Source organism: Rhea pennata, chromosome 39 (assembly GCF_028389875.1).
Source record: "Rhea pennata isolate bPtePen1 chromosome 39, bPtePen1.pri, whole genome shotgun sequence".
Taxonomy (NCBI): domain Eukaryota; kingdom Metazoa; phylum Chordata; class Aves; order Rheiformes; family Rheidae; genus Rhea; species Rhea pennata.
Genome location: NC_084701.1, coordinates 100,549 through 124,762, shown reverse-complemented (window position 1 = coordinate 124,762; position 24,214 = coordinate 100,549). Strand labels below are relative to the sequence as shown.

At 70.7% G+C, this 24,214-nt stretch overlaps 3 protein-coding genes and 1 non-coding gene across 7 annotated transcripts; 3 read left to right on the top strand and 1 right to left on the bottom strand.

The window, feature by feature from the left end:
- Positions 1–2,402: 2,402 nt before the first annotated feature.
- On the top strand, positions 2,403–2,476 carry TRNAT-AGU (transfer RNA threonine (anticodon AGU)). The gene has a single exon. It is a non-coding gene; the product is annotated as a tRNA-Thr (tRNA).
- Positions 2,477–7,113: 4,637 nt separating this feature from the next.
- Positions 7,114–16,872, bottom strand: TAF6 (TATA-box binding protein associated factor 6). Of its 3 annotated transcripts, none has more exons than XM_062598909.1 (15): positions 15,687–15,750; positions 15,069–15,281; positions 14,806–14,892; positions 14,368–14,521; positions 14,181–14,237; positions 13,792–13,911; positions 13,005–13,147; positions 11,832–11,909; positions 11,645–11,746; positions 11,357–11,539; positions 10,457–10,531; positions 9,631–9,756; positions 9,207–9,380; positions 8,183–8,362; positions 7,114–7,554 (listed from the first exon to the last, which is right to left on the bottom strand). In XM_062598909.1, exons 2-15 carry the CDS (start codon positions 15,222–15,224, stop codon positions 7,156–7,158), a joined length of 2,034 nt encoding a protein of 677 aa, XP_062454893.1. In that variant the 5' UTR covers positions 15,225–15,281; positions 15,687–15,750; the 3' UTR covers positions 7,114–7,155. The 3 variants fall into 3 exon arrangements, with proteins under 3 accessions (XP_062454893.1, XP_062454892.1, XP_062454891.1); XM_062598908.1 differs by lacking the exon at positions 15,687–15,750 and adding an exon at positions 16,857–16,872 and having other exon boundaries at positions 7,115–7,554; positions 8,183–8,389; XM_062598907.1 differs by having other exon boundaries at positions 7,115–7,554; positions 8,183–8,389.
- Positions 16,046–18,810, top strand: MBLAC1 (metallo-beta-lactamase domain containing 1). Of its 2 annotated transcripts, none has more exons than XM_062598912.1 (2): positions 16,046–16,106; positions 17,639–18,810. In XM_062598912.1, exon 2 carries the CDS (start codon positions 17,872–17,874, stop codon positions 18,622–18,624), a length of 753 nt encoding a protein of 250 aa, XP_062454896.1. In that variant the 5' UTR covers positions 16,046–16,106; positions 17,639–17,871; the 3' UTR covers positions 18,625–18,810. The 2 variants fall into 2 exon arrangements, with proteins under 2 accessions (XP_062454896.1, XP_062454894.1); XM_062598910.1 differs by lacking the exon at positions 16,046–16,106 and adding an exon at positions 16,952–17,081.
- A 1,386-nt stretch (positions 18,811–20,196) lies between these two features.
- Positions 20,197–24,027, top strand: LAMTOR4 (late endosomal/lysosomal adaptor, MAPK and MTOR activator 4). The gene is made up of 4 exons (XM_062598925.1): positions 20,197–20,237; positions 21,698–21,778; positions 21,897–22,014; positions 22,640–24,027. Exons 1-4 carry the CDS (start codon positions 20,235–20,237, stop codon positions 22,735–22,737), a joined length of 300 nt encoding a protein of 99 aa, XP_062454909.1. The 5' UTR covers positions 20,197–20,234; the 3' UTR covers positions 22,738–24,027.
- The last annotated feature ends 187 nt before the right edge of the window (positions 24,028–24,214 follow it).

Genomic DNA, 24,214 nt, shown 5'->3' with positions numbered 1-24,214 from the left:
CCCCCCGGAGGTGCGGGGGGGGGGAGGGGTAGCGGTGACGTCACCCCGGGATCACGTGGGGGGGGTCTCCTACCGCAGAGGCAGGATTAACCCCCCCCGCCCCCACCCCCCGCCCTTGGGGCTGGGGGCGACCCCATGCGTTCACCCTCCCCCCCCCGGATGCCTGGGCCCCCCCCGACGAGCTTGGGGGGGGGTCTGTGGCCTCCCCTCCCCCCCTCCACCTTCTTGGATGCCTGAGTCACTACGGGGGGGGGGAAGCGGGGGGGGCTGAGTCCCCTGCGCCCCCCCCCCCCCCCGGGGAGGCTGCCTGGGCTCTGCCGGCCTTGCACAAGCAGCAGCGTTGCACGAGCAGCAGTGTCGCACGAGCAGCAGCATCACACGAGCGCTGGTATCGCACGAGCAGCAGCATTGCACGAGCACCAGCATCGCACGAGTGCCGGCATCACATGAGCACCGGCATTGCACAAGCAGCAGCATCGCACGAGCACCAGCATCGCACAAGTGCCAGCATTGCACAAGCACCAGCTTTGCACGAGCAGTGGCCTCGCACAAGCACCGGCCCTGCACAAGTGCCTGTGCTGAACGAGTGCCAGCATTGCACGAGCAGCAGCATCGCACAAGCACCAGCATTGCACAAGCACCAGCTTTGCACGAGCACCAGCCTTGCACAAGTGCCTGTGCTGAACGAGTGCTGGCATCGCACAAGCCCCGGCCCTGCACCAGCTCCAACCTCGTACGAGCACGAGCGCCAGCCTTGCACGAGCACCAGCCTTGCACGAGCGCCCGCCTTGCACAAGTGTCACCGTTGCACAAGAGCCAGCATTGCAGGAGGGTCAGCCTTGCACGAGTGCCGGCCTTGCACGAGCACCGGGCGGCACCGTGCGACGTGTCGCCTGCTGCCGGCACCGCGTTGCACGAGGCACTGTGGGGCCCATTACACCCCGGGGGGGGGGGGGAGTGACTGTCACACACACAGGCGGGGGGGGGGGAAGAGTTGTGTGAGGGGAGTGTGCAAGGACCGGCTGCGCCCATGCACACGCGTGTGCAAGGCCAGCGGTGCCCCCGTGCGAAGGGGGAGGAAACACGTGCAAAGAGGGAGGCAAAAGCAGGGCTGTTTGGGGGGGGGGGAGGGGGGTTGTCCATGATTCCCGCGCCGGTTGCCATGGCAGCCGTTGCTAGGGTGCCGTGGCCCCATGGCGGTTGCCATGGCAGCCGTTGCTAGGGTGCCGCAGCCCCATGGCATTGCTCTGGGTACAGCAGCCCCAGCCGTTGCTACGGCAGCGGTTGCCCGCGGTACCGTCCCCCCCCCCCCCCCCGCCCCGGCTGTTGCTATGGCAGCGGTTGTGAGGGGACCGGCATCACCAGACCCCGTCGCTATGGCAGCCGTTGCTAGGCGACCAGCATCATGGTTGGGGTGACGCTCCCCCCCCCCCCCGCTGCCCCCAGCTCCAGGCTTCGCAGAGCCAAGAGGGGGCCCAGGCATCCGGGTGCCCCGGGGCGCGACATGCTCACACACGCACACACCGATTGCACCCCCGTGGCATTGCACGCCCACCCTTGCACACCACCTGCATTGCACAGGCATCCTCCTGCCGTGTATTGCCCGACCCCTGCCTTGCACGCGCACCCCCGGCATCGCACGCACTCAGCCCCCGTTGCACCCACCATCCGTATTGCACATGCACCCGGGTTGCACACCCCACATTGCACACGCACAAACACCCCTCCCATTGCATCCCCCCAGCATTGCACGCACACCCCGGTTGCACGCCTGCCCACCATTTCCCCCCCCATTGCACACCCCCTATTGCACACACACCCATTGCACTCCCCCCATTGCACACCCCCTCCCATTGCACACATCCCGGCATTGCACACACACCCCACTTCCATAGCACTCCTGCCATTGCATCCCCCCCCCCACACCCCCCCGCGTTGCACACCCCCCCACACACACACTCATTGCACTCCCCTCATTGTACACCCCCCCACTGCACACCCCCGTGTTGCACACACCCACCCATTGCACTCCCCCCATTGCACACACACACACATTGCACTCCCCCCGCATTGCACTCCCCATTGCACCCCCCCGCATTGCACTCGCCCCCATTGCACCCCTCCATTACACTCCCCCCCATTGCACACATCCCCCCATTGCACCCCTCCATTGCACTCCCCCCATTGCACACATCCCCCCCATTGCACACACACATCCCCCCCATTGCACACATCCCCCCCATTGCACACACCCCTCCCATTGCACCCCCCCATTGCACCCCCCCATTGCACTCCCCCCATTGCACCCCCCCCCGCCGCCCCCCCTCCCCCCGGGCGCGGGGGCCGCGCATGCGCGCCGCGCGGGCCAGGCTTGCGGGCGGCGCGCGCCGCGGCCGGCAGCCGGCGCCGTGGCTTAGTTGGTTAAAGCGCCTGTCTAGTAAACAGGAGATCCTGGGTTCGAATCCCAGCGGTGCCTCCTTTTACCGGGGGGGGGGGGGGAACCTCGGCCGGGGGGGGGGGCGAACGGGGCAGGGGGAAATGGGGGGGGAGAATGGGGGGTGGACGAACCGGGCAGGGGGACGAACCGGGCAGGGAGGGAGGGGGGCGAACCGGGCAGGGGGGAATGGGGGGGGGGGCGAGCCGGGGGCCGGGGGGTGGGGAGGGGGCGAACAGGGGTGGGGGGGAGGATGGGGGGGGTGTCGGGGGGCGAACAGACCCGAGGAGAGGGAAATGGGGGGGGGGGGGGAACCGGGTCGGGAGGAGGGGGGGAATGGGGGGGGGGGCGAACAGGACCGGGGGGGGGGTAAAATGAGGGGGGGGGCGAACTGGGGCCAAGGAGGCGGAAAAGGGGGGGGGTCTTCGGATCGGGGGGGGGGGCAAGGGGCCGGGGGGGGGATTTGGGGGCCGGGCTGTGCCTTAGGCCTAAGGGGAGTCGGTGCAAGGGGGGGGTGAAGGGGGGGGGGGCACAAACCCTGTATGGTGCTGGGGGGGGGGGCGAAGCTGCGGGGGGGGGGGGGTCTGTACATGGGGGGAGTGCAAAGGGGGGGGGCACAAACCCTGCATGGTGCTGGGGGGGGCGAAGCTGCGGAGGGGGGGGGTGTCTGTGCAAGGCGGGGGTGAAAGGGGGGGCACAAACCCTGCATGGTGCTGGGGGGGGGGTCCAAGCTGCGGGGGGGGTGCGACCCCCCCCGGGGGTGCGGACCCCCCCAGTGCAGCCCCCACCCGCGCAGCACTGGGGTGCGACCCCCCCCGGACCCCCCCAAAGGACCCCACTCCCCGCGCAGCACCGGGCTGCGCCCCCCCCGGGGCCCCTCCCGGGAGTGCGACCCCCCCCGGACCCCCCCCCCCCGGGGCTGAGACCCCCCCGGGCCGCCCTAACGGAGCCCCTCCTCCCGCGCAGCACTGGGGTGCGCCCCCCCTCGGGGCCCCACCCGGGAGTGCGACCCCCCCGGTCCCCCCCACCGGGGTGCGCCCCCTCCCGACCCCCCCTCCGGGGCTGCGCCCCCCCCGGGCCTCCCCAAAGGACCCCTCCCCGCGCAGCACCGGGGGTGCGACCCCCCCCCGGGCCCCCACCCCAGGGGTGCGCCCCCCCCCGGGCCCCCCCAAAGGACCCCTCCCCACGCAGCACCCGGGGGTGCGACCCCCCCGGGCCCTCCCCGGGTCTGCGACCCCCCCTCGCCCCCCCCCCAATGGAGACCCCCACCGCACAGCACCGGGGGTGCGACCCCCCCCCCACGAGCCCCCCCAGTGCAGCCCCCCCCACCCCCACCATGCACCCAAAGGTGCGAGACCCCCCAAACCCCCTCAAAAGCAGCGCCTCCCCCAATGCAGTACCCCCCCCCAGTTGCAACCCCCCCCCCCCGGTGCATCTACCCCCCGCATGTGCTATTGCCCCCCCTCAGGGTGGATCTACTCCCCCCGCATGTGCTATTGCCCCCCCAAGGGTGCATCTACTCCCCCCCCCGAGGGTGCACCTGCCCCCCCCCCCCCGCCCAGGGTGCTGCTGCCTCACCGAGGAAGAGGAAGGTGAACATCCACTGCAGCACGCACAGCGCCTGCACCCAGCGCCGCCAGGCTCCGGCCATGGCCTGGGGGGGGGCGGGATGGGGGGGGGGGGACACGGGGGACCCCCCCCCAGCACCCCGGGGTGCCCCTGGCCCTCGGGCACCTCCTCGCCGGTGCCACGCGCAGCTCCGGCGCCGCACTTTGCCCTCAGCGAGGGAGGGGCCCAGGCGTCCGGTGGCCTCTTGGGGGGGGGGGAAGGGGAGGGAACGGAGATTCCCCCCCCCCAGCACCCCAGCACACCCTGGTACCCCAAAATACCCACCTCACACACACCCCAACACCCCCAAACCCCAATGTCCCTCCTGGGCCCCCACAAATCTACCCCAGCACCCCAAAATACCCACCTCACACACACCCCAACACCCCCAGACCCCAATGTTCCCCCCGGGCCCCCCACAAAATCCACCCCAGCACCCCAAAATACCCACCTCACACACACCCCAACACCCCCAGCCCCCCAGGTCCACCCAGGGCCCCCAAAAATCCTGACCTCAGTCCTTCAGCACCCCAAAAACTTCCTTCCCTCCCCACCCTCCTCAGCCCCCCCCCAATTCCCCCCAGCACCCCAAAAAGCAACAGATGCCCCCAGACGAGCTGGTTTATTGGAGGGGAGTTGGGGGGTGACACAGGGGAGTCCGGGGGGACCCAGGCATCCGGGGGGGTCCCCGGCCCTAGACGAAGGTGAGGTGCTGCTCGGGGGGGAGATCCTGTAACAGCAAGGAGGGGCCCAGGCGTTCGGGTACCCCCCTCGCTCCCCCCTTTCCAAATCCCAGGAGACCCCCCCCAGACTCACCAGTCCCCCATTTGGGGGGATCCTTCGCTCAGGGCCCAGGCGTCTGGGCCCCCTGGTGCCACGCCCCCCCCAAAACCTCCCAGCCCTGGGCACCCCCCAACAAGGGGCCCAGGCGTCCGGGCCCCCTGGTGCCACACCCCCCCCCCATACCTCCCAGCCCTGGGCACCCCCCCAACAAGGGGCCCAGGCGTCCGGGTTCCCAGACCCAAGGAGACCCCCACCACACACACACACACACCCAGGGCCTAAAGGGGGCCCAAGCATCCGGGAGAGGCACAGGGACCCCCCGCCATAGGGGTACCCCAATCCCGCCCCCAGGACCCCCTCCGGGTCCCCCCACCCACCCACGGCAAAGAGCAGCACGCATGGCTGCCCTGGGGGCCCAGGTGTCCGGGAGGGGCATGGGGAGCCCCCCCCAACAGGAGTACCCCTCCCTGGGACCCCCCCCTTTGGGACCACCCCCCCCAAAAGGGGCACCCCAACCCCTGCTCCACTGCCCCCCCCCGGGGGCACCGGGCGCCGCTTGGGCCAATGGCCAGGCAACAGCTGGGGCTTGTGCAAACGCGTGTGCAAGGCTGGGGGCTTGTGCGATGGTCAGGACTTGTGCAAATGCCGGTGCAACGCTGGGGGCTTGTGCAAACGCGTGTGCAAGGCTGGGGGCTTGTGCGATGGTCAGGACTTGTGTAAATGCCGGTGCAACGCTGGGGGCTTGTGCAAACGCTTGTGCAAGGCTGGGGGCTTGCACAATGGTCAGGACTTGTGCAAACGCCTGTGCAACACTGGGGGCTTGTGCAAACGCTTGTGCAAGGCTGGGGGCTTGCACAATGGTCAGGACTTGTGCAAACGCCTGTGCAACACTGGGGGCTTGTGCAATGGTCAGGACTTGTGCAAACACCCGTGCAATGCTTGGGGCCTGTGCAAACACCTGTGCAACGGTCAGGACTTGTGCAAACACTTGTGTAACTGTCAGGACTTGTGCAAATGCCTGTGCAACACTGGGGTCTTGTGCAAATGCTTGTGCAACACTGGGGGCTTGTGCAATGGTCAGGACTTGTGCAAACGCCTGTGCAATGCTGGGGGCTTGTGCAAATGCCCGTGCAACAACTAGGGATTGTGCAAATACCTGTGTAATAACCAGGGCTTGTGCAAACACCTGTGCAACGTCTGCGGCTCATGCACACGCCCGTGCAAGGCCGCGGGGTCGTGCACACGCCCGTGCAATGTCTGCAGCTCATGCACACGCCCGTGCAAGGCCACGGGGCCGTGCACACGCCCCCCGCGACACCCAGGGTCGTGCAAACGCTCGTGCGACGCCCACGAGCAACGGACCCAGGCGTCCGGGCACCCCCACAGATCGGGGCGGGGCTGGGCTGGTGTTGGGGGGGGGGGGACGACGACACCCCCTCCCCGCCCAGCGGGACCCGCCGCCGGGCACTGGGATGAACTGGGAGGCGCTGGGAGGAGCCGGGACGCCGGCGTTTATTGGGCTCGTTTACAGCGCAGGTATTTACGGGGGGGCTGTGGGCGTCGCCCCCCCCCCCCCCACGGTGACACCTGCCCCCAGCCCTGGGGGGTCTCGCGACGGGGGCGTCAGACCCTGGGGGGCATCAGGGACACCCGGGTCATCCCCCCTCTGACCCCGCAGAGGGGTCCTAGGACCCTTGGGGACAGCGGGCACACCCGGGTCACCCCCCTCCGTCCCCACAGAGGGGTCCTGGGACCCTTGGGGACAGCGGGGACACCCGCGTCACCCCCTCCGACTCTGCAGAGGGGTCCTGGGACCCTTGGGGACAGTGGGGACACCCGCGTCACCCCCTCTGTCCCCACAGAGGGGTCCTAGGACCCTTGGGGACAGCGGGGACACCCGGGTCACCCCGTCCGTCCCCGCAGAGGGGTCCTGGGACCCTTGGGGACAGCGGGGACACCCGGGTCACCCCCTCCATCCCCACAGAGGGGTCCTAGGACCCTTGGGGACAGCGGGGACACCCGCGTCACCCCCTCCGACTCCGCAGAGGGGTCCTGGGACCCTTGGGGACAGCGGGGACACCCGGGTCACCCCCTCCGACTCTGCAGAGGGGTCCTGGGACCCTTGGGGACAGTGGGGACACCCGGGTCACCCCCTCCGTCCCCGCAGAGGGGTCCTAGGACCCCTGGGGACGTCAGCAGTCCTGAGGTCACCCCCCGTCCCCACAGAAGGATCCTAGGACACATCAGGACACAAGGGGACACTCAGGTCACCCCCCTTTGTGCCCCACCCTCCCCGCTCCCCCCCTCCCCCACAGAGGGGCTCCGCAGCGTCACTGGGTAGACTGGGGAGACTGGGCCACGGTGCCGGGGGCCCCGTTGGCCTTGCCGAAGGGGGCGGAGGACGGCTGGGGACTGTCCCCGGGCTCGGGCTTGGCGGCGGGGACGGCGGGGACGGCGGAGACGGCGGCGGCGGCGCCGGGGGACGCGGTGGCCGAGGGGGACAGCTGGGGGCCCGGGGTGCCGGCGCCCGGCGGGGCGCCCGCGCCGGCCTTGCCTTCGCCGGCGGGCGGCAGGGACACCACGATGTACTTCTGGACGCTGCCGGTGACGGTGGCGCTGGGGGCCGTGGGCGCCGCCGACACCAGCTTCACCACGGGCTGCACGCTGGGCACCGTCGTGGTCACCGGCGACGTGGCCGTGGGCGCCGGGCTCGTGCTGAAGGTGATCACCTGCGCGGCACGGGGACCTTCAGGGCACGGGGACACGGGAACCGCCAGGCGCGTGGCGATGGGGACACGGGGACCATCGGGGGCACGGGGACGGGGGGAACTGTCACGGGCATGGGGACAGTGACCATCAGGGCATGGAGACCAGGACCTGGGGACCATCAGGGGCATGGAGACCAGGACCTGGGGACCATCAGGTGCACAGGGTCCAGGACATGGAGACCATCAGGTGCACAAGGACCATCAGGGCATGGAGACCAGGACCTGGGGACCATCAGGTGCACAGGGACAAGGACATGGGGACCATCAGGGCATGGGGATGAGGACCTGGGGACCATCAGGGGCATGGAGACCAGGACCTGGGGACCATCAGGTGGTGCACAGGGACCAGGACATGGAGACCATCAGAGGCACAGGGACCATCAGGGGCATGGAGACCAGGACCTGGGGACCATCAGGGTCATGGGGATGGGGGACCTGGGGACCATCAGGGCATGGGATCAAGGGACATGGGGATCGTCAGGGCTCAGGGACAGTCACGGACGTGGGCGTGGGGGACATGGGGCCTGGGGGGGGGGACGATGACGACGATGCAAGGACGGTTGGGGACACGGGGCCCATCGGCGGGTACCTGCTGGGAGGCGCTGGTCCCCGAGGCCGAGGACATGACGATGAACTTGGTGGGGGGCGGCGAGGGCTGCGTGGGGGTGCCGGGGCGCCCCGACACCAGCGTCTGCACGGGCAGCGTGATGGCGCTGGGCACCTTGATGATGCTGGGGGGCCGCGGGGGCCCCCCCTGGCCCTGGGGCGCCTGCGACAGCGTCAGCGTGGGCCGCGGCTGCGGGGACGGGGACGCTCGCGCTGGCACGGCGGCGGGGGGGCCGCGCGCCCCCGGGGGCGCCGGTCCCCTCCCCTGCAGCCCCCCCACCCCCACCCCACCCCACCCCAGCCCGGGTGCCCCCTTCTCTGCTCTCCCCACTTGACCTGCTGGCCTCCACCATGTGGGTGCAGAGCAGCACGTCCCCCCCCAAAGTGTCCCCATGTCCCACCCCGTGTCCCCCCGTGTCCCCACGCCCAACTGGGTGATGGTCAACGCGGTGCACTTGACCTGCTGGCCTCCACCACGTGGGTGCAGAGCAGCACGTCCCCCCCATGTGTCCCCATGTCCCACCCCGTGTCCCCACGCCCAACTGCGTGATGGTCAACGCGGTGCACTTGACCTGCTGGCCTCCACCACGTGGGTGCAGGGCAGCACATCCCCCCCCAACGTGTCCCCATGTCCCACCCTGTGTCCCCCCGTGTCCCCATGCCCAACTGGGTGATGGTCCCCGTCCCCACGCCCAACTGCGTGAAGGTCAACATGGTGCACTTGACCTGCTGGCCTCCACCACGTGGGTGCAGAGCAGCACGTCCCCCCCCATGTGTCCCCATGTCCCACCCTGTGTCCCCCCGTGTCCCCATGCCCAACTGGGTGATGGTCCCCGTCCCCACGCCCAACTGCGTGAAGGTCAACATGGTGCACTTGACCTGCTGGCCTCCACCACGTGGGTGCAGGGCAGCACATCCCCTGCCCTACGCGTCCCCACACCCTTCCCCGCGTCCCCACGTGTCCCCCCCGCGTCCCCACGTGTCCCCCCCCGCGTCCCCGTGCCCACCTGCGTGATGGTGAGCGTGGTGCGGTTGACCTGCTGGGCCTGCATGGCGGCCTGCGCCCGCGCCTTCACCACGTGGGTGCAGAGCAGCGCTCCCAGGTACCCAAAGTCGCTCTTGTAGGAGTCCTGGTTGTCCGGGGGCGGCCGGATCTTGGCCAGCACCGGGGCGCAGTGTTTCTGCGGGGACGCGGGGGCGGCACCGTCACGGCGGCCGCAGGGGACGCGGCGACGTGCGTCCGCGTCCCCCAAGTCCCTGCCCACGTCGCCGGGTCCCACCAGCAGCAGCCCAGCGTCTCCGCGTCCCTCGTCCCGCCAGCAGCGAGGTCCGAACGCGGCGGGCGGGCGGTCGGCCGCCCCGCGGCGCGTCCTCGTGTCCCCTCCCCACGCGTGTGTGTCCCCCCCCTGCCGCAGCGTCCCCAAGCCCCACCAGCAGCAGCGTCTGGACGTGGTCGGCGCCGATCTTGTCGATGTTGCTGACCACGGGGCCCTCCAGGATGCTCCGCACCCGCTCGCCCTCCACTTGCAGCCGGGGCAGGATCAGCGTCTTGATGACCTTGGGGGCGGACGGGACGTCACGGGGCTTGGGGGGGGGGGGGGACATGGGGGGGACACGGGGGACATGCAGTGCTGGGGGGTAGGGGGGGGCCGCAGCGCCGTGGGGGAGATGTGGGGCTGGAGGAAGATACGGCACCGTGGCAGGGACGCGGCTGTGGGGGGGGGGGGGGAGGGACATGACGCCGTGGGGGGGACGGGGGGGACGGGCAGGGATGCGACACCGTGGGGGGGACGGGGGGGTACGTGGTGGCGCGGGGGGGACGGGGAGGGACACAACGCTGCGGGGGGGACGGGGAGGGACGGGGAGGGTCGGGGCGGACGCGATGCCGTGGGGGGGACGGGGAGGGACGCGACACCGTGGGGGGGACGGGGAGGACGTGGTGGCGCGGGGTGGGGGTGGGGGGATGCGAGGGGCACGTGTGACGTGGCGCCGTGGGTCGGTGGGGGACGTGGTGGCGTGGGGTGGGGTGGGTGGGGGGATGCGAGGGGCACGTGTGACGTGGCGCCGTGGGTCGGTGGGGGACGTGGTGGCGTGGGGTGGGGTGGGTGGGGGGATGCGAGGGGCACGCGTGACGTGGCGCCGTGGGTCGGTGGGGGACGTGGTGGCGTGGGGTGGGGTGGGGGGGGGGTGCGAGGGGCACGCGTGACGTGGCGCCGTGGGTCGGGGGCGCGGGGGGGGGGACAGCGGGGACGCTCACGTCGTGGCCCAGCTCGGCCAGCCCCGCGATGGAGCCGTAGCGCGTGGTCCAGGGCGTCTTCTCGTCCACCCAGCTCTGGGGCAGCGGCGTCAGGGGCGGGGGGGGGGGGGCGGGGGGCTGCCCCCTACCCTGCCCCACAGACGGGCCCCCGATCCCCACCGCTGCCCCCCAAACCCAGCCCCAAACCCCCACCGCTGCCCCCAAAGCCCCATCCTTGTCCCCAACCCGGCCCCGAATCCCCCTTCCAGTCCCCCCAGCCCTGCCCCACGGCCACGTCGCTGCCCCATAGCCCTGGTTTTGCCCCCAATCTTACCCCCCCCAGCCCCAATCCTGCCCCCCAGCCCGGTCCCAATCCTGCCCCCCAAGCCCAGCCCCGATCCTGTCCCCCCCCCGGCCCCGATCCTGCCAACCCTGACCGGCCCCGATCCTGCCCCCCTCTCCAGCCCTGCTCCTGCCCCCCAGCCCAGCCCCCAATTTTAACCCCCTGGCCCCGGCCCCAATCCTGCCCCCCAGCTCGGCCCTGATCCTGCCCCCCAGCCCGGCCCCCGATCTTAACCCCCTGGCCCCGGTCCCGATCCTGCCCCCCAGCCTGGCCCCCAATATTACCCCCCGGCCCCGGCCCCGGCCCCGGTCCTGCCTCCCTCCCCTGGCCCCGATCCTGCCCCCCAGCCCAGCCCTGATCCTGCCCCCCAGCCCAGCCCCCAATCTTAACCCCGGCCCCGGCCCCGATCCTGCCCCCCAGCCCGGCCCCGATCCTGCCCCCCAGCTCCTTCCCCAGCTCCTTTTCCGCTGCCCAGCCCTGGTCGTGCACCTCAGCCCCCCGCCCCAGCCGTGCGCCCCACCTCGGCCCCCCGCCCCGACTGCTCCCCCCCCCCCCCCCCGCGCCAGCCTGCCCCCCACCTTGGTGAAGGTCTTGGTGATGCGGGACTGGATGTTGTTCGTGGTGGTGCTGAAGTTCTTGCAGACCTGGGCGACGAGGCGGGCGGCGAAGTCGCGCAGCGCCCAGTGGTTGTCCACGTCGGGGCGGAGGCAGAGCTGCCGGCTCACGATGCACGTCATGACGGCCGGGATGAGCTCGTGGAGCTGCGGGCACGCCGGGCTGAGGCGCGGCGCGGGCCGAACGCAGCCCCGGGGGGCAGCAGCGGGGGGGGGGGGGCTCTAGGGCTTGGCGGGGGGGGGGGGGCTCACGTATTTCTCCAGGTAGAGCGTGGGGTTGTCCATCAGGGCCTTCACCATGCGCATGAGGTAGATGAGCAGCGCCAGGTTGTTCTGCACCACGTTCACGCGGACCTGGGGACGAGCGGGGTCAGCGGGGGACAGCAGGGCCACGCGTGGTCAGGGGCTGGGCGGGGTGGGGGGGTCCCCTCGCGCTCACCCCCTCCGAGATGAAGGTGCTGAAGCGCGGCAGCATCTGGTAGAGGCCAGGGTCGGTGGCGATGCTCTGCAGGGCCTCCTAGGAGGACACGGAGACGTCACAGGGGCTCGGCGATGCCCGGAGGATGCAAGGACAGCAGGACACCCACAGCGAGGGTGCTGGGGACGGCGGGACAGCGGGACACCCACAGTGAGGGTGCTGGGGACCTGGGGACAGCGGGACACCCACAGCGAGGGTGCTGGGGACAGCGGGACACCCACAGCGAGAGTGCTGGGGACCTGGGGACAGTGGGACACCCACAGCGAGGGTGCTGGGGACAGCGGGACACCCACAGCGAGGGTGCTGGGGACCTGGGGACAGTGGGACACCCACAGCGAGGGTGCTGGGGACAGCGGGACACCCACAGCGAGGGTGCTGGGGACAGCGGGACAGGCCCAAGGAGAACCCGGGGACAGCGGGACACCCACAGCGAGGGTGCTGGGGACGGCGGGACAGCGGGACACCCACAGCGAGGGTGCTGGGGATGGCGGGACAGGCCCAAGGAGAACCTGGGGACAGCAGGACACCCACAGCGAGGGTGCTGGGGACCTGGGGACAGCGGGACACCCACAGCGAGGGTGCTGGGGACGGCGTGACAGCCCCAAGAACCTGGGGACAGCAGAACATCCCAGAGGAGGGTGCTGGGGACACAGGGATGGAGGGACATCCCCGAGGACGGTGCTGGGGACATGGGGACGGCAGGACGTCCCTGAGGACGGTGCTGGGGACACGGGGACGGCGGGACGGCCCCGAGGAGGCTGCTGGGGACACAGGGATAGCGGGACGTCCCCGAGGAGGGTGCTGGGGCCCTGTGGACGGTGGGACTGCCCCGAGGACGGTGCTGGGGACACGGGGACGGCGGGACGGCCCCGAGGAGGGCGCCGGGGCCCCGCGGACGGCGGGACGTCCCCGAGGAGGGTGCTGGGGACACAATGACGGCGGGACGTCCCCGAGGAGGGTGCCGGGGCCCCGCGGACGGCGGGACGTCCCCCAGGAGGCTGCTGGGGACACGGGGACGGCGGGACGGCCCCGAGGAGGGCGCCGGGGCCCCGCGGACGGCGGGACGTCCCCCAGGAGGCTGCTGGGGACACGGGGACGGCGGGACGTCCCCGAGGAGGGTGCCGGGGCGCTCACGGCTCGCTTGGCCTCGCAGGAGCCCACGCAGGCCTCCGTGATCTCCTTGTAGTAGAGCTGCTGCTCCACGGAGAGCTCGTGGACGCTGCGCGGCTTCAGCCGCAGCGGGGCCCCCTCCAGCAACGGCCCCTTCTTCTCCTTCCCTGCGGCGGGGCGGGGGCAGAAGAACCAGCCCTGAGCCCCCCCAAAACGCCCCCCGGGATGCCCCGAGACCCCCAGAGGCCCCGAGCCCCCCCAAAACGCCCCGCGGGACGCCCCGAGACCCCCGAAGGCCTCGAGCCCTCCCAAACGCCCCGTGGGACGCCCTGAGCCCTCCCAAATGCCCTGTGGGATGCCCCGAGCCCCCCCGAAACGTCCCGTGGGACGCCCTGAGCCCCCCCCCCAAAACGCTCCACGGGATGCCCCGAGCCCCCCCAGAGGCCCCTGAACGGCCCAAGACCCCCTGAAACGCCCCGTGGGATGCCCCGAGCCCTCCCCAACGCCCTGCGGGACGCCCCGAGCCTCCCTCCCCAACGCCCCAAGCCCTCCCCAACGCCCTGAGCCCCCCAACGCCCCGTGGGACGCCCCCAGCCCCCCCCCCAAACGCCCTGCGGGATGCCCTGAGCCCCCCCAAAGGCCCCGTGGGACACCCCGAGCCCCCCCGAAATGCCCCGCAGGATGCCCCGAGCCCCCTAAAGGCCCCCAGCCCTCCCAAACGCCCCGCCGAGCTGCCCGAACAACCCCCCCCCCTCCCCAGAGCCTCGTGCACACCCCACGGCCCCAGGCCTGCCCCACGGCCCCGACCCACCTTTGCCATCGGGGGCAGCCACGCTCTGACCTTTGCCCTTCAGGGCCCCGTCGTCCTCCTGGCCCGGCTTGGTGGATTTGAGGGGCTCCGTGGCCTCGGCTTTCTGCTGCTCCTTGGGGGCTGGGGGCAAAGCATCAGAGGTCTGGTGGGGGGGGGGGGGAATCTACCCCCAACGGGGGGCAGATCTGCGGTGGAGGGGGCAGAGCTGCCTGGGTGGGGGGCAAATCTGTCCCAGAGAAAGCAAAACTGCCAGTGCTTGGGGGCAAATCTTGCTTTCTGGGGGGGAATCGTGGAGGAAGCAGGGGCAGATCTCCCACTGGTGGGGGGGGGGCAGAGCTCTCCAAGGAGCTGCAGGGGCTGCTCCCCGGACGCCTGGGTCCCTCGCTCACCTGGAGGGGGGTTTTCGGGGATGGCGGGCTGCACCCCCTCGATGCTGAGCCAGTGAGCTGCGAGAAAAGGAACCAAAAGAGGGTGAAAAAGGGGAAAAAAAAATAAAAAGCAAACGTCCCCTCAGCTCTTCCTCGGCCCGGCTGCCGCGGCGGGACCCCGCGCCCCCCCCCCGCCCCCCGGGCCCACCCTTGAGGCAGACGTCGAGGGGGACGCGGGGCAGCGGCGTGTTGATGATGTCGCTCAGGTCGACCTCCTTCTCCTCGTAGAAGTAGAGCTCGCGGCCGCCGCCGCTCGCGTAGCGGAACGGGATGAACTCCTGCGCGTGGAAGCCGTAGAGCGGCTGCGGGGGCGACGGCGGCGTGAGGCGAGGGCCGGCAGTGCTGCCCCCGCCCCAGCAACGCTGCATTCCTGTCCCCCCCCCCCCCCAGCGAGCAATCTTGGGGGACCCAGAGCAGCCTCAGAGCATCCCCGACCCCCCACGGCATCCTCAGAGCTCCTCTGAGCATCCCAGAGCCCCCCAGACCCCTGCCAGGATGCACAGCCCCCCGCCAGGAGCATCCCTAACCCCCCTGACTCCCCCCCAGCTCGTCCCTGCCCCGCCGGCCATGCAGGTCCCCCCAGCACCTCCACGTTCTTGAGTTTGAGGGCGAAGTCGACGTCCCCCGTCGTCAGCTTGCGCCTCTTCCCCATGTGCATGAACTTAAGGGCATCCTGGGGGGAGGGGGAGGGGGGCAAGGAGGGGTGAGAGGGGTCAGCACAGCGGGGAGCCCCTTCCCTGGGGGGCGGGGAGCGGGAGGGGGTGTCACCCCCTTCCCCGAGGCACGGGGGCTCCCGATCGCCTCCGTGCCCCCCCCCCCCGCCCCAGCTCCCCGCCGGGGCCCCCGCACCTGGGCGATCTCCTTGAGGCGGTAGCTGGCCTCGTCGGCCAGGAGCTGGCAGGTCTCCTCGGGCACCTGCCCGATGCCCATGGCCTCGGCCATCACCTTCATGGACTCGGCCGGCAACAGCGTGTGGCTCAGCTTCAGCTTCTTCTCCTCCGCCATCCTCCTCTTCCTCCTCCTCCTCCTCCTCCTCCTGCTCGGGGAGGGGGCCGCGGGGGCCTGGGGGGCGGCAGGGGCAGCGTCCCGCAGGCCGCCCCGACCTACCGAGCACAACGACGCGACCCCGACCCGGAGGCGCTATGGGGCGGGATGGGGCTGGCGCTATGGGGCGGGATGTGGGGAGGGGGGGGCGATATAGGGGTACGGCGGGCGGGCGGGCGGAACGTCCCCGCCGCGGGCATCGCGCCCCCGGGGGGAACCTCAATGCGCGGGCACCGGGGCAGACGGGGGACCCTGATACGGGGGGACCCCCCCTCCTGGGGGGGGGGGGATGCGCATGCGCACATCAAACTCGCACTATCACCCCCCCCCCCCCAAAATAAATAAAAGGCAGCGCGGGGCGGGGGGGGGAGGGGGCGGCGAGACCCCGCCCCCTTCCCGGGGCCCGGCGCCCTCCCCACCCACCTCTCACACCGCCTCCCCCGTGCCCGCCGCCGCCGCCGCCATCTTCGTTCCGCCCCCTCGCCGCTGTCCCCCGCCAGGTCCTGGCCGCTGCGCGCTAAAGGGCTGCGGGGAGCGGGGCGGAGCGGAGCGGGGACACCCCCTCCTTCCCTCCCAGAGGTCTCGCCCCCCCCCCCCACCTTCTGCGGCAGCGGAGCTGAATGAGAAAACTCACTGGAGTTTAACGGGGCTTAAGTGAGCGCCATGGCGGCCGCGGCTCCCGCTACGCTCACTACCGCCCTGCCAGGACCTGGGCGGGCGGGCGAGGCAGTGCGCCTGCGCGTCCCGGCGGAGCCGCCCCCCCCCCCCGCCCCCGCAGCGCGCATGCGCGGTGCCAGCCGGGTTCCCGCTTAAAGGGCCCCGCAACGGGCGCGGGCCGCGAAGGTAACGGGGCTCTTAAAGGGACACTGCCCCGCCCAGGACCCCCAGGGGCTGCGGGGGTCCCCAGGCCCTATAGGGCTGTGCAGACCCTGGTCCGTATAGGGCTATATGGGCCGGGCCCTATGGAGCTATGGAGTCTCTGACGCGCATAAGGGCTATAGGGACTGGTCCACAGGAGACTACAGGGGCCCAGGTCCATATGAGGCCATAGGGACCGAGCCACATGGGGCTACGGGGAACTAGGTTTGTATGGAGCTGTAAGAACCAGGTCATACGGGGTCCCTAGTCCCATGTGGACCAGGGCATGTGGGACTATGAACTGTCTGGTCCATATGGGGCTATATGGACCAGGCCCTATAGAAACCAGGGGCCCTACAGCCCCATACAGACTGGTTCTTACGGCACTATATAGACTGGGCCCCCCACAACCCCGTATGGGCTGGTCCCCACAGTCCCATATGGGCTGGTCCTTACAGGTGTCCCACCCCGGGGCACAGGTCCCCCGATGGACCCCCCCCCCCCTTATCTCAAGCCCAAGAGCTCCCTGCCAGACCCTCCGAGACCTTCCACCACCCTTCAGGACCTGCTGGGACCTCCCTGGAGGGAGCTTTGGGGGGGGGGAGGTCCAGGGGACCCTGGGGGGTAACAGAGGGACCTCAGAGGGTCCCCGGAGGTGGACGGGGGATCCCGGGGCCAAATCCCCTGGGGACGGCGGGGGCGAGGCCGCGAGCAAGGCGAGGGCGAGGTCCCTACCGCGGCAGGCGGAAACGCCTTCTTCTGCTTTTTGTCCCTCGCCGCCTCCCGTCCGCCTCTTTTCCCCCTCCCCAACCCCGCCCCCGCATGGCGGCGCCCGCGGCGGCTCGCTGTAAAGATGGCGTCGCGCAGCGCCGACTTCCGGCGGGAGCCCCGCCCCTTCCGGGGCAGCCGCGCGCCGAGCTGTTGTGGGGGGCGCGCCTTGCGGACGGGACCACCGAGGGGGTAACCGGGGGGGGGGAGCGGGCGGGACCACGGGGGAGTAACGGGGGGGGAGGAGGAGGGAATGGGGGAGACCATGGGGGGAAATGGGGGAGAGTATTGGGGATAACAGCGGGGGGGACCAGTGGGGATAATGGGGGGAACTGGGGGAGACCATTGGGGATAATGGGGGGAGACCATTGGGGATAATGGGGGGGGTGGGAGAGACCATTGGGGATAATGGGGGGAGACCATTGGGGATAATGGGGGGAACTGGGGGAGACCATTGGGGATAATGGGGGGAGACCATTGGGGATAAGGAGGGGAACTGGAGGAGACCATTGGGGATAATGGGGGGAACTGGGGGAGACCATTGGGGATAACGGGGGGAGACCATTGGGGATAATGGGGGGAACTGGGGGAGACCATTGGGGATAATGGGGGGGAAACTGGGGGAGACCACTGGGGATAATGGGGGGGAGCTGGAGGAGACCACTGGGGATATTGGGGGAGACCACTCAGCTAGTGTGTGTGGGGGGGGGGACAGACGGCTCCTGCACCCTTCCTCATCCTCTCCCTAGGGTGCCCCTCCCTGCTGACCCTCAACCTCCGGCCTCACACCTCTGACCTCCGCCCTCTGCATCCGCGACCTCCGAACTCCGACCTGCCCTCTCCTGATGCTGACCGCCATCTTACATCGCTGACCGCCATTTTATGTCAATGACCGCCATCTTACATCGCTGACCGCCATCTTACGTCACTGACCGGCCCCCACCCCCCAAAGCCAGGGGAGCGTGGGGGGGAGGAGGCGGCCATGCTGCCGGGGGTGCGGACGGCGGCGCTGGGGGCCGTCGAGGTGCCGGGGTCCCCCTACAGCGTGCGGGTGCTGCAGGAGGGCTACAGCGAGGCGCAGCCCGACGGCCGCCTGCGGGCCGACGGCTCCGTCACCCTGGTGCGGGGGCCGCTGACGGCGCTGGTGGACACGGGGGGGCCCTGGGATCGCCGGCGGCTGCCGGCGCTGCTGGCGGCCCAGGGCCTGCGCCCGGCCGACGTCACCCACGTCCTCTGCACCCACGGCCACTCGGACCACGCCGGCAACATCAACCTCTTCCCCGAGGCCACCTTGCTGGTGGGCTTCGACCTGAGCCGCGGCGCCGGGCTCTACCTGCCCCACGGCCTGGCCCGGGGGCAGCCCTACGTCCTGGAGCCCGGGCGCCTGGAGGTGCTGCCCACGCCGGGCCACACGGGCGCCCACGTCAGCGTGGCCGTGCACGGCACCGCCCTGGGCACCGTGGTGGTGGCCGGGGACCTCTTCGAGCGCGAGGGCGACGAGGACGCGTGGCGGGAGCTGAGCGAGGACCCGGCGCGCCAGGAGGCCAGCCGCCGGCGGGTGTTGGCCATGGCCGACGTCATCGTGCCGGGCCACGGGCCCCCCTTCCGCGTCTTCAGGGAGTGGGGGGCCGGCGATGTCCCCCTGGGCGGGGGGACGCCGGGGGGTGAGCCCGAGGGGGACGAGGGACCTGGGGAACGGCCCCTAGGGACATCCCTTGGGAAGGGACAGGACTAGGGACAGCCCTGAGGGACGGGGGAGACTTGGGGAGCCAAGAGTCCAGAAGATGTCCCCAAGGAAGAGGTGGGAATGCACTTAGGGATGTCCCCGAGGGATGGGAGAAGTTTGAGGACATCCCAGAGGGACCCGGAAATGTCCCCGAGGGACGGGAGAGAAGGATTTCTGCCGCCCCCCCAGCAAAGGTCCCCAAGAGAGGGAGAAGAGCGACTTGGGGTGTCCCTGGTAGGGGAACGTAGAAGCCCAGAGGCATTTCCGAAAAAGCAGACAAACCCAGAGGTGTCCCCGAGGACGAGAAGACCCTTGGGGATGTTCCCATGGGACAGAAGAGCTCCAGGGACGTCCCCAAGGACTGGGAGATGCTTGGGGACATCCCCATGGAACAGAAGAGTCCCAAGGGCGTCCCCAAAGACTAGGAGACCTGCGGGGACATCACCATGGCCTGAGAGGGCTCCAAGGATGTTCCCCAAGAACAAGGGAGACCCTTGAGGATGTCCCCATGGGACAAGAGAGCCTCAGGGATGTCCCCAAGGGCAAGAAGGCCCTTGAGGACTTCCCCACGGGACCGGAGAGCCCCGGGGATGTTCTTGAGGACTAGCAGAGCCTTGGGGATGTCCCCACGGGACCGGAGAGCCCCAGGGATGTTCTTGAGGACTAGCAGAGCCTTGGGGATGTCCCCACGGGACCGGAGAGCCTTGGGGACGTTTCCAGCCATGAAATAAAGCCCCTGAGCAGACCTTGGGGCTGGCCTCTCCTCGGGGGCTCGGGGAGGGGGGCAGGGCTGGGATGCCCTGGGGTGGGAAGTGGTCCCTGCTCGGGGAACCCCTATGAGCCTCCTTGGTGGGATTCCCATGATGCCCTGGGGCACAGGGATCACCCTTAGTGGGATTCCCATGATGCCCTGGGGCAGGAAGTGTTCCCTTTTGGTGGGGCTCCCATAATGCCCTGGGGCTTGGGGATTCCCTATGGTGAGAATCCCATGATGCCCTGGGGCAGGAAGTGTTCCCTTTTGGTGGGGCTCCCATAATGCCCTGGGGCTTGGGGATCCCCTATGGTGGGAATCCCATGATGCCCTGGGGCAGGAAGTGTTCCCTTTTGATGGGATTCCCATGATGCCCTGGGGCAGGAAGTGCCCTTTTGGTGGGGCTCCCATGATGCCCTGGGGCAGGTGGGAGACCCTTTGATGGGATTCCCATGATGCCCTGGGGCAGGAAGTGTTCCCTTTTGGTGGGACTCCCATGATGCCCTAGGGCAGGTGGGAGGACCGGCTTGGTGGGGCTCCCATGAGCCTCTGGGGCAGGGGGGAGGGGTGCCCTCCCTATGTAAACGACGTCATGAATATTCATTAGCGCCACACCCCCAGCGGCTCCCCCCATCACGTGCTTCCCCAGCACGGCTCTCACTGGACGCCTGGCCGGCGGGGGGGCGGGCCCCGAGCCGCGGCGCCAGCCAATAGAAGCGCGGGGGCGGGGGGGCGGGGTGGAAGCGGTGACAGACAGGGCTCGTCGCCAATGGCGTGCGGGGGGGCGGGGCGTGCGGCCGGCCTATGGGCGGGCGCAGGGGGCGGGGCGGGGCGGTCAGCTGACCGGGAGCGGCGCAGGAGCGGGGCCATGGTGAGTGCGGGGCCGGGGGGCGCTAGGACCCGGGGGGAGGCGCTGGGATGGGGGGACTGGGAGCACTGGGATGGGGCACTGGGGTGGGAGGCACTGGGATAGGGGGACTGGGAGCACTGGGATGGGGCACTGGGGTGGGAGACGCTGGGGTAGGGGGACTGGGAGCACTGGGATGGGGCACTGGGGTGGGAGGCGCTGGGATAGGGGGACTGGGAGCACTGGGATGGGGCACTGGGGTGGGAGACGCTGGGGTAGGGGGACTGGGAGCACTGGGATGGGGCACTGGGGTGGGAGGCACTGGGATGGGGGGACTGGGAGCACTGGGATGGGGCACTGGGAGGCACTGGGATGGGGGGACTGGGAGGACTGGGATGGGGGCACTGGGGTGGGAGACACTGGGATTGGGGCACTGGGAGTACTGGGATGGGGCACTGGGGGACACTGGAATTGGGGGCACTGAGACCCCGGGGAGCCCCTTTGGGGAACTGGGATAGGAGACACTGGGATGCTGGGGAGCCCCTTTGGGGGACTGGGAGCACTGGGGTGGGGGCCACTGGGGAGCCCCTATGGGGGACTGGGGTGGGGGACACTGGGATTGGGGGCACTGAGACCCCGGGGAGCCCCTTTGGGGGACTGGGATAGGAGACATTGGGATGCTGGGGAGCCCCTTTGGGGGACTGGGAGCACTGGGGTGGGGGCCACTGGGGAGCCCCTATGGGGGACTGGGGTGGGGGACACTGGGATTGGGGGCACTGAGACCCCGGGGAGCCCCTTTGGGGGACTGGGAGCACTGGGATGGGGGACAGGGAAACTGGGGAGCCCCTTTGGGGGACTGGGAGGACTGGGGTGGGAGACACTGGGTTGGGGGACACTGTGATTGGGGGACTGAGAGCCTGGGGAGCCCCTTTGGGGGACTGGGAGCACTGGGATGGGAGGACTGGGGTGGGAGACACTGGGGTGGGGGACACTGGGACCCTGGGGAGCCCCTATGGGGGGGACTGGGAGCACTGGGATGGGAGGACTGCAATGGGAGACACTGGAGTGGGGGACACTGGGACCCTGAGGAGCCCCTATGGGGGGGACTGGGAGCACTGGGATGGGAGACACGGGGGTGGGGGACACTGGGGAGCCCCTATGGGGGGACTGGGAGCACTGGGATGGGAGACACGGGGGTGGGGGACACTGGGGAGCCCCTATGGGGGGACTGGGAGCACTGGGATGGGAGACACGGGGGTGGGGGACACTGGGAGCCCCTATGGGGGGACTGGGAGCACTGGGATGGGAGACACGGGGGTGGGGGACACTGGGGAGCCCCTATGGGGGGGACTGGGAGCTGGGAACAGTGGGGAGAGGACGACTGGGATACAACCGGGAGGGGGGGGGAGAACTGGGGCGCAGTGGGGTGTGGGGGGGGCAATGACCCTGCGACCCGGGGGTGACGCTGCCGCCCCCAACCCCAGACCACGGCGCTGACCCAGGGGCTGGAGCGGATCCCGGACCAGTTGGGCTACCTGGTCATCAGCGACGGGGCCGTGCTGGCGGTGAGGGCGCCCGGACGCCTGGGTCCTCCTCGGGGGGGGGGGGGGGGGGGGGGGATGGGGACACCCGGGTCCCCCCCCCCGCCCCCCGGTGACACCGTTGTCCCCCCCCCCCCGCCAGTCGGCCGGCGACCTGGAGAACGACGAGCACACGGCCGCGGTGCTCTCGGAGCTGGTGGCCACGGCCTGCGGGCTGCGGCTGCAGCGCGGCCACGACCCCCCCTTCAAGCGCCTCTCGGGTGAGTGTCCCCACGGCGGTGACGGTGACGGTGGTGGTGACGGTGACGGTGGTGGCCGTCACCCTTCTGCTGTCCCCGCGGTGGTAGCAGCTTCGGGGGGGCCCTGGGCTAGTGGTGGCCCTCCGTACTCACGTCGCCCACCGGGATGGGGGGGGGAGGTGGCCCCGGGGTGGTGGCCCCGCACTCGCCGGGTACCCAGGGTGCCGGTGGCCCGGTGCTCACCTTGTCCCCAGGGGAGGTGGTGGCCCTAGTGCTCCCGTGGTGACGATGGTGGTGGCCTCCATAGCCCCATCATTCGCCCTGTCCCCATGGGAGTGGTGGCCCCGGTGGCCCCACACTCACCCTGTCCCCGGGGCAGTGGTGGCCCCCACGTCCCCGTGGTGACGGTGGTGGCCCCGTGCTCGCCCTGTCCCCAGGGCAGTGGTGGCCCCAACATCCCCGTGGTGACAGTGGTGGCCCCGGTGGCCCCACACTCGCCCTGTCCCCAGGGCAGTGGTGGCCCCAACGTCCCCGTGGTGATGGTGGCGGCCCCGGTGGCCCCACACTCGCCCTGTCCCCAGGGCAGTAGTGGCCCCCACGTCCCCGTGCTGGCCCCGACGTCCCCACGCTCGCCCTGTCCCTGCAGTGGTCTTCGGCGAACACTCCCTCCTCGTCACCGTGTCCGGGCAGAAGCTCTTCGTGGTGAAGCGCCAGAACCACGTCCAGGAGCCCGTCACCGTGTGACCGCGGGGGACGCCGGCCCCGGGGGGGACAGGGACGGTCCCCCCCCACCCCGTTCCCCCCACCCCGTCCCCCACATCTCCGCTGTCCCCAAGACCCTGCGGTGACCCACCCCGACCCCCAGCCACGTCCCTGCTGTCCTCGGCCCCCCCCCCGGGGTGTCCCCCGAGCCCCGTGGTGACGCCCACTCGTGTCTCCGGCCCACTCGCTTCCCGGGTGACCCCCCCCAGCTCCCCCCAGCAGAACAGTCCCGTCCCCCCCCCCCCCAACGCCCCACGCGTCCCCGGGCCCGGCGGTGCCACGTTGTCCCGCCGTTGAGGCAGTAAATTGCGTCCTGGTCACCTCCCCGCCCCGTGGCAGCGTGGGTTTTTTGGGGTGTGTGTGGGGGTCCTTTTGGGGGGTGGGGGGTGCACATGGCTCCCCTCAGAGCAGGGGACACGGTGATGTGGGTCCACGGGACATGGGTCCGCAGGACACAGTGATGTGGGTCCACGGGACACGGGTCCACGGGACACGGTGATGTGGGTCCACAGGACGTGGGTCCACGGGACACAGTGATGTGGGTCCACGGGACGTGGGTCCACTGGACACAGTGATGTGGGTCCACAGGACATGGGTCCACGGGACATGGGTCCGCAGGACACAGTGATGTGGGTCCACAGGACACGGGTCCACGGGACACGGTGATGTGGGTCCACGGGACATGGGTCCACAGGACGTGGGTCCACGGGACACAGTGATGTGGGTCCATGGGACATGGGTCCACGGGACATGGGTCCGCAGGACACAGTGATGTGGGTCCACGGGACACGGTGACGTGGGTCCACGGGACATGGGTCCACAGGACGTGGGTCCACGGGACACAGTGATGTGGGTCCACAGGACACGGGTCCACTGGACACAGTGATGTGGGTCCACGGGACATGGGTCCACAGGACGTGGGTCCACGGGACACAGTGATGTGGGTCCACAGGACACGGGTCCACGGGACACGGTGACGTGGGTCCACGGGACACAGTGATGTGGGTCCACAGTGACACGGGACAGGGTGACACCAGGCATCACGAAGGGGGTCCTGCTTCCCCACCCCCCACCCCCCCTTGCCCCTCGCTGGGGCCCCAGCCGAAGCCGCCAGCGTTGTGTCCCCCCCCCAACCCCCCGTGTCCCCCCCCCCGGGTGCCACAGACCCGTCCCCACGGCCACGGCCGGGGCCGCCGGCGCTTTTATTCGCGCGCGCACACGCGTGTACACGCGGCAGCCAGCGCGGAGACGAATAAATAACACGGAAATAAAGTGCCACCCGCCTCGGGGGGGGGAGGTTTGGGGGGCTGGGGGGGGGGGGCACGTCCCCGTCCCCCGCAGGGCTCGGAGGGGGGGCGGCAGCGGGGGACGTGCCCCCCCCTTTGGCTCAGCATCCCCCGGGGGGGGGGGATGGGACACATCCCGGTGTGCCCCCCCACCCCCCCCCCACGCCTGGCAG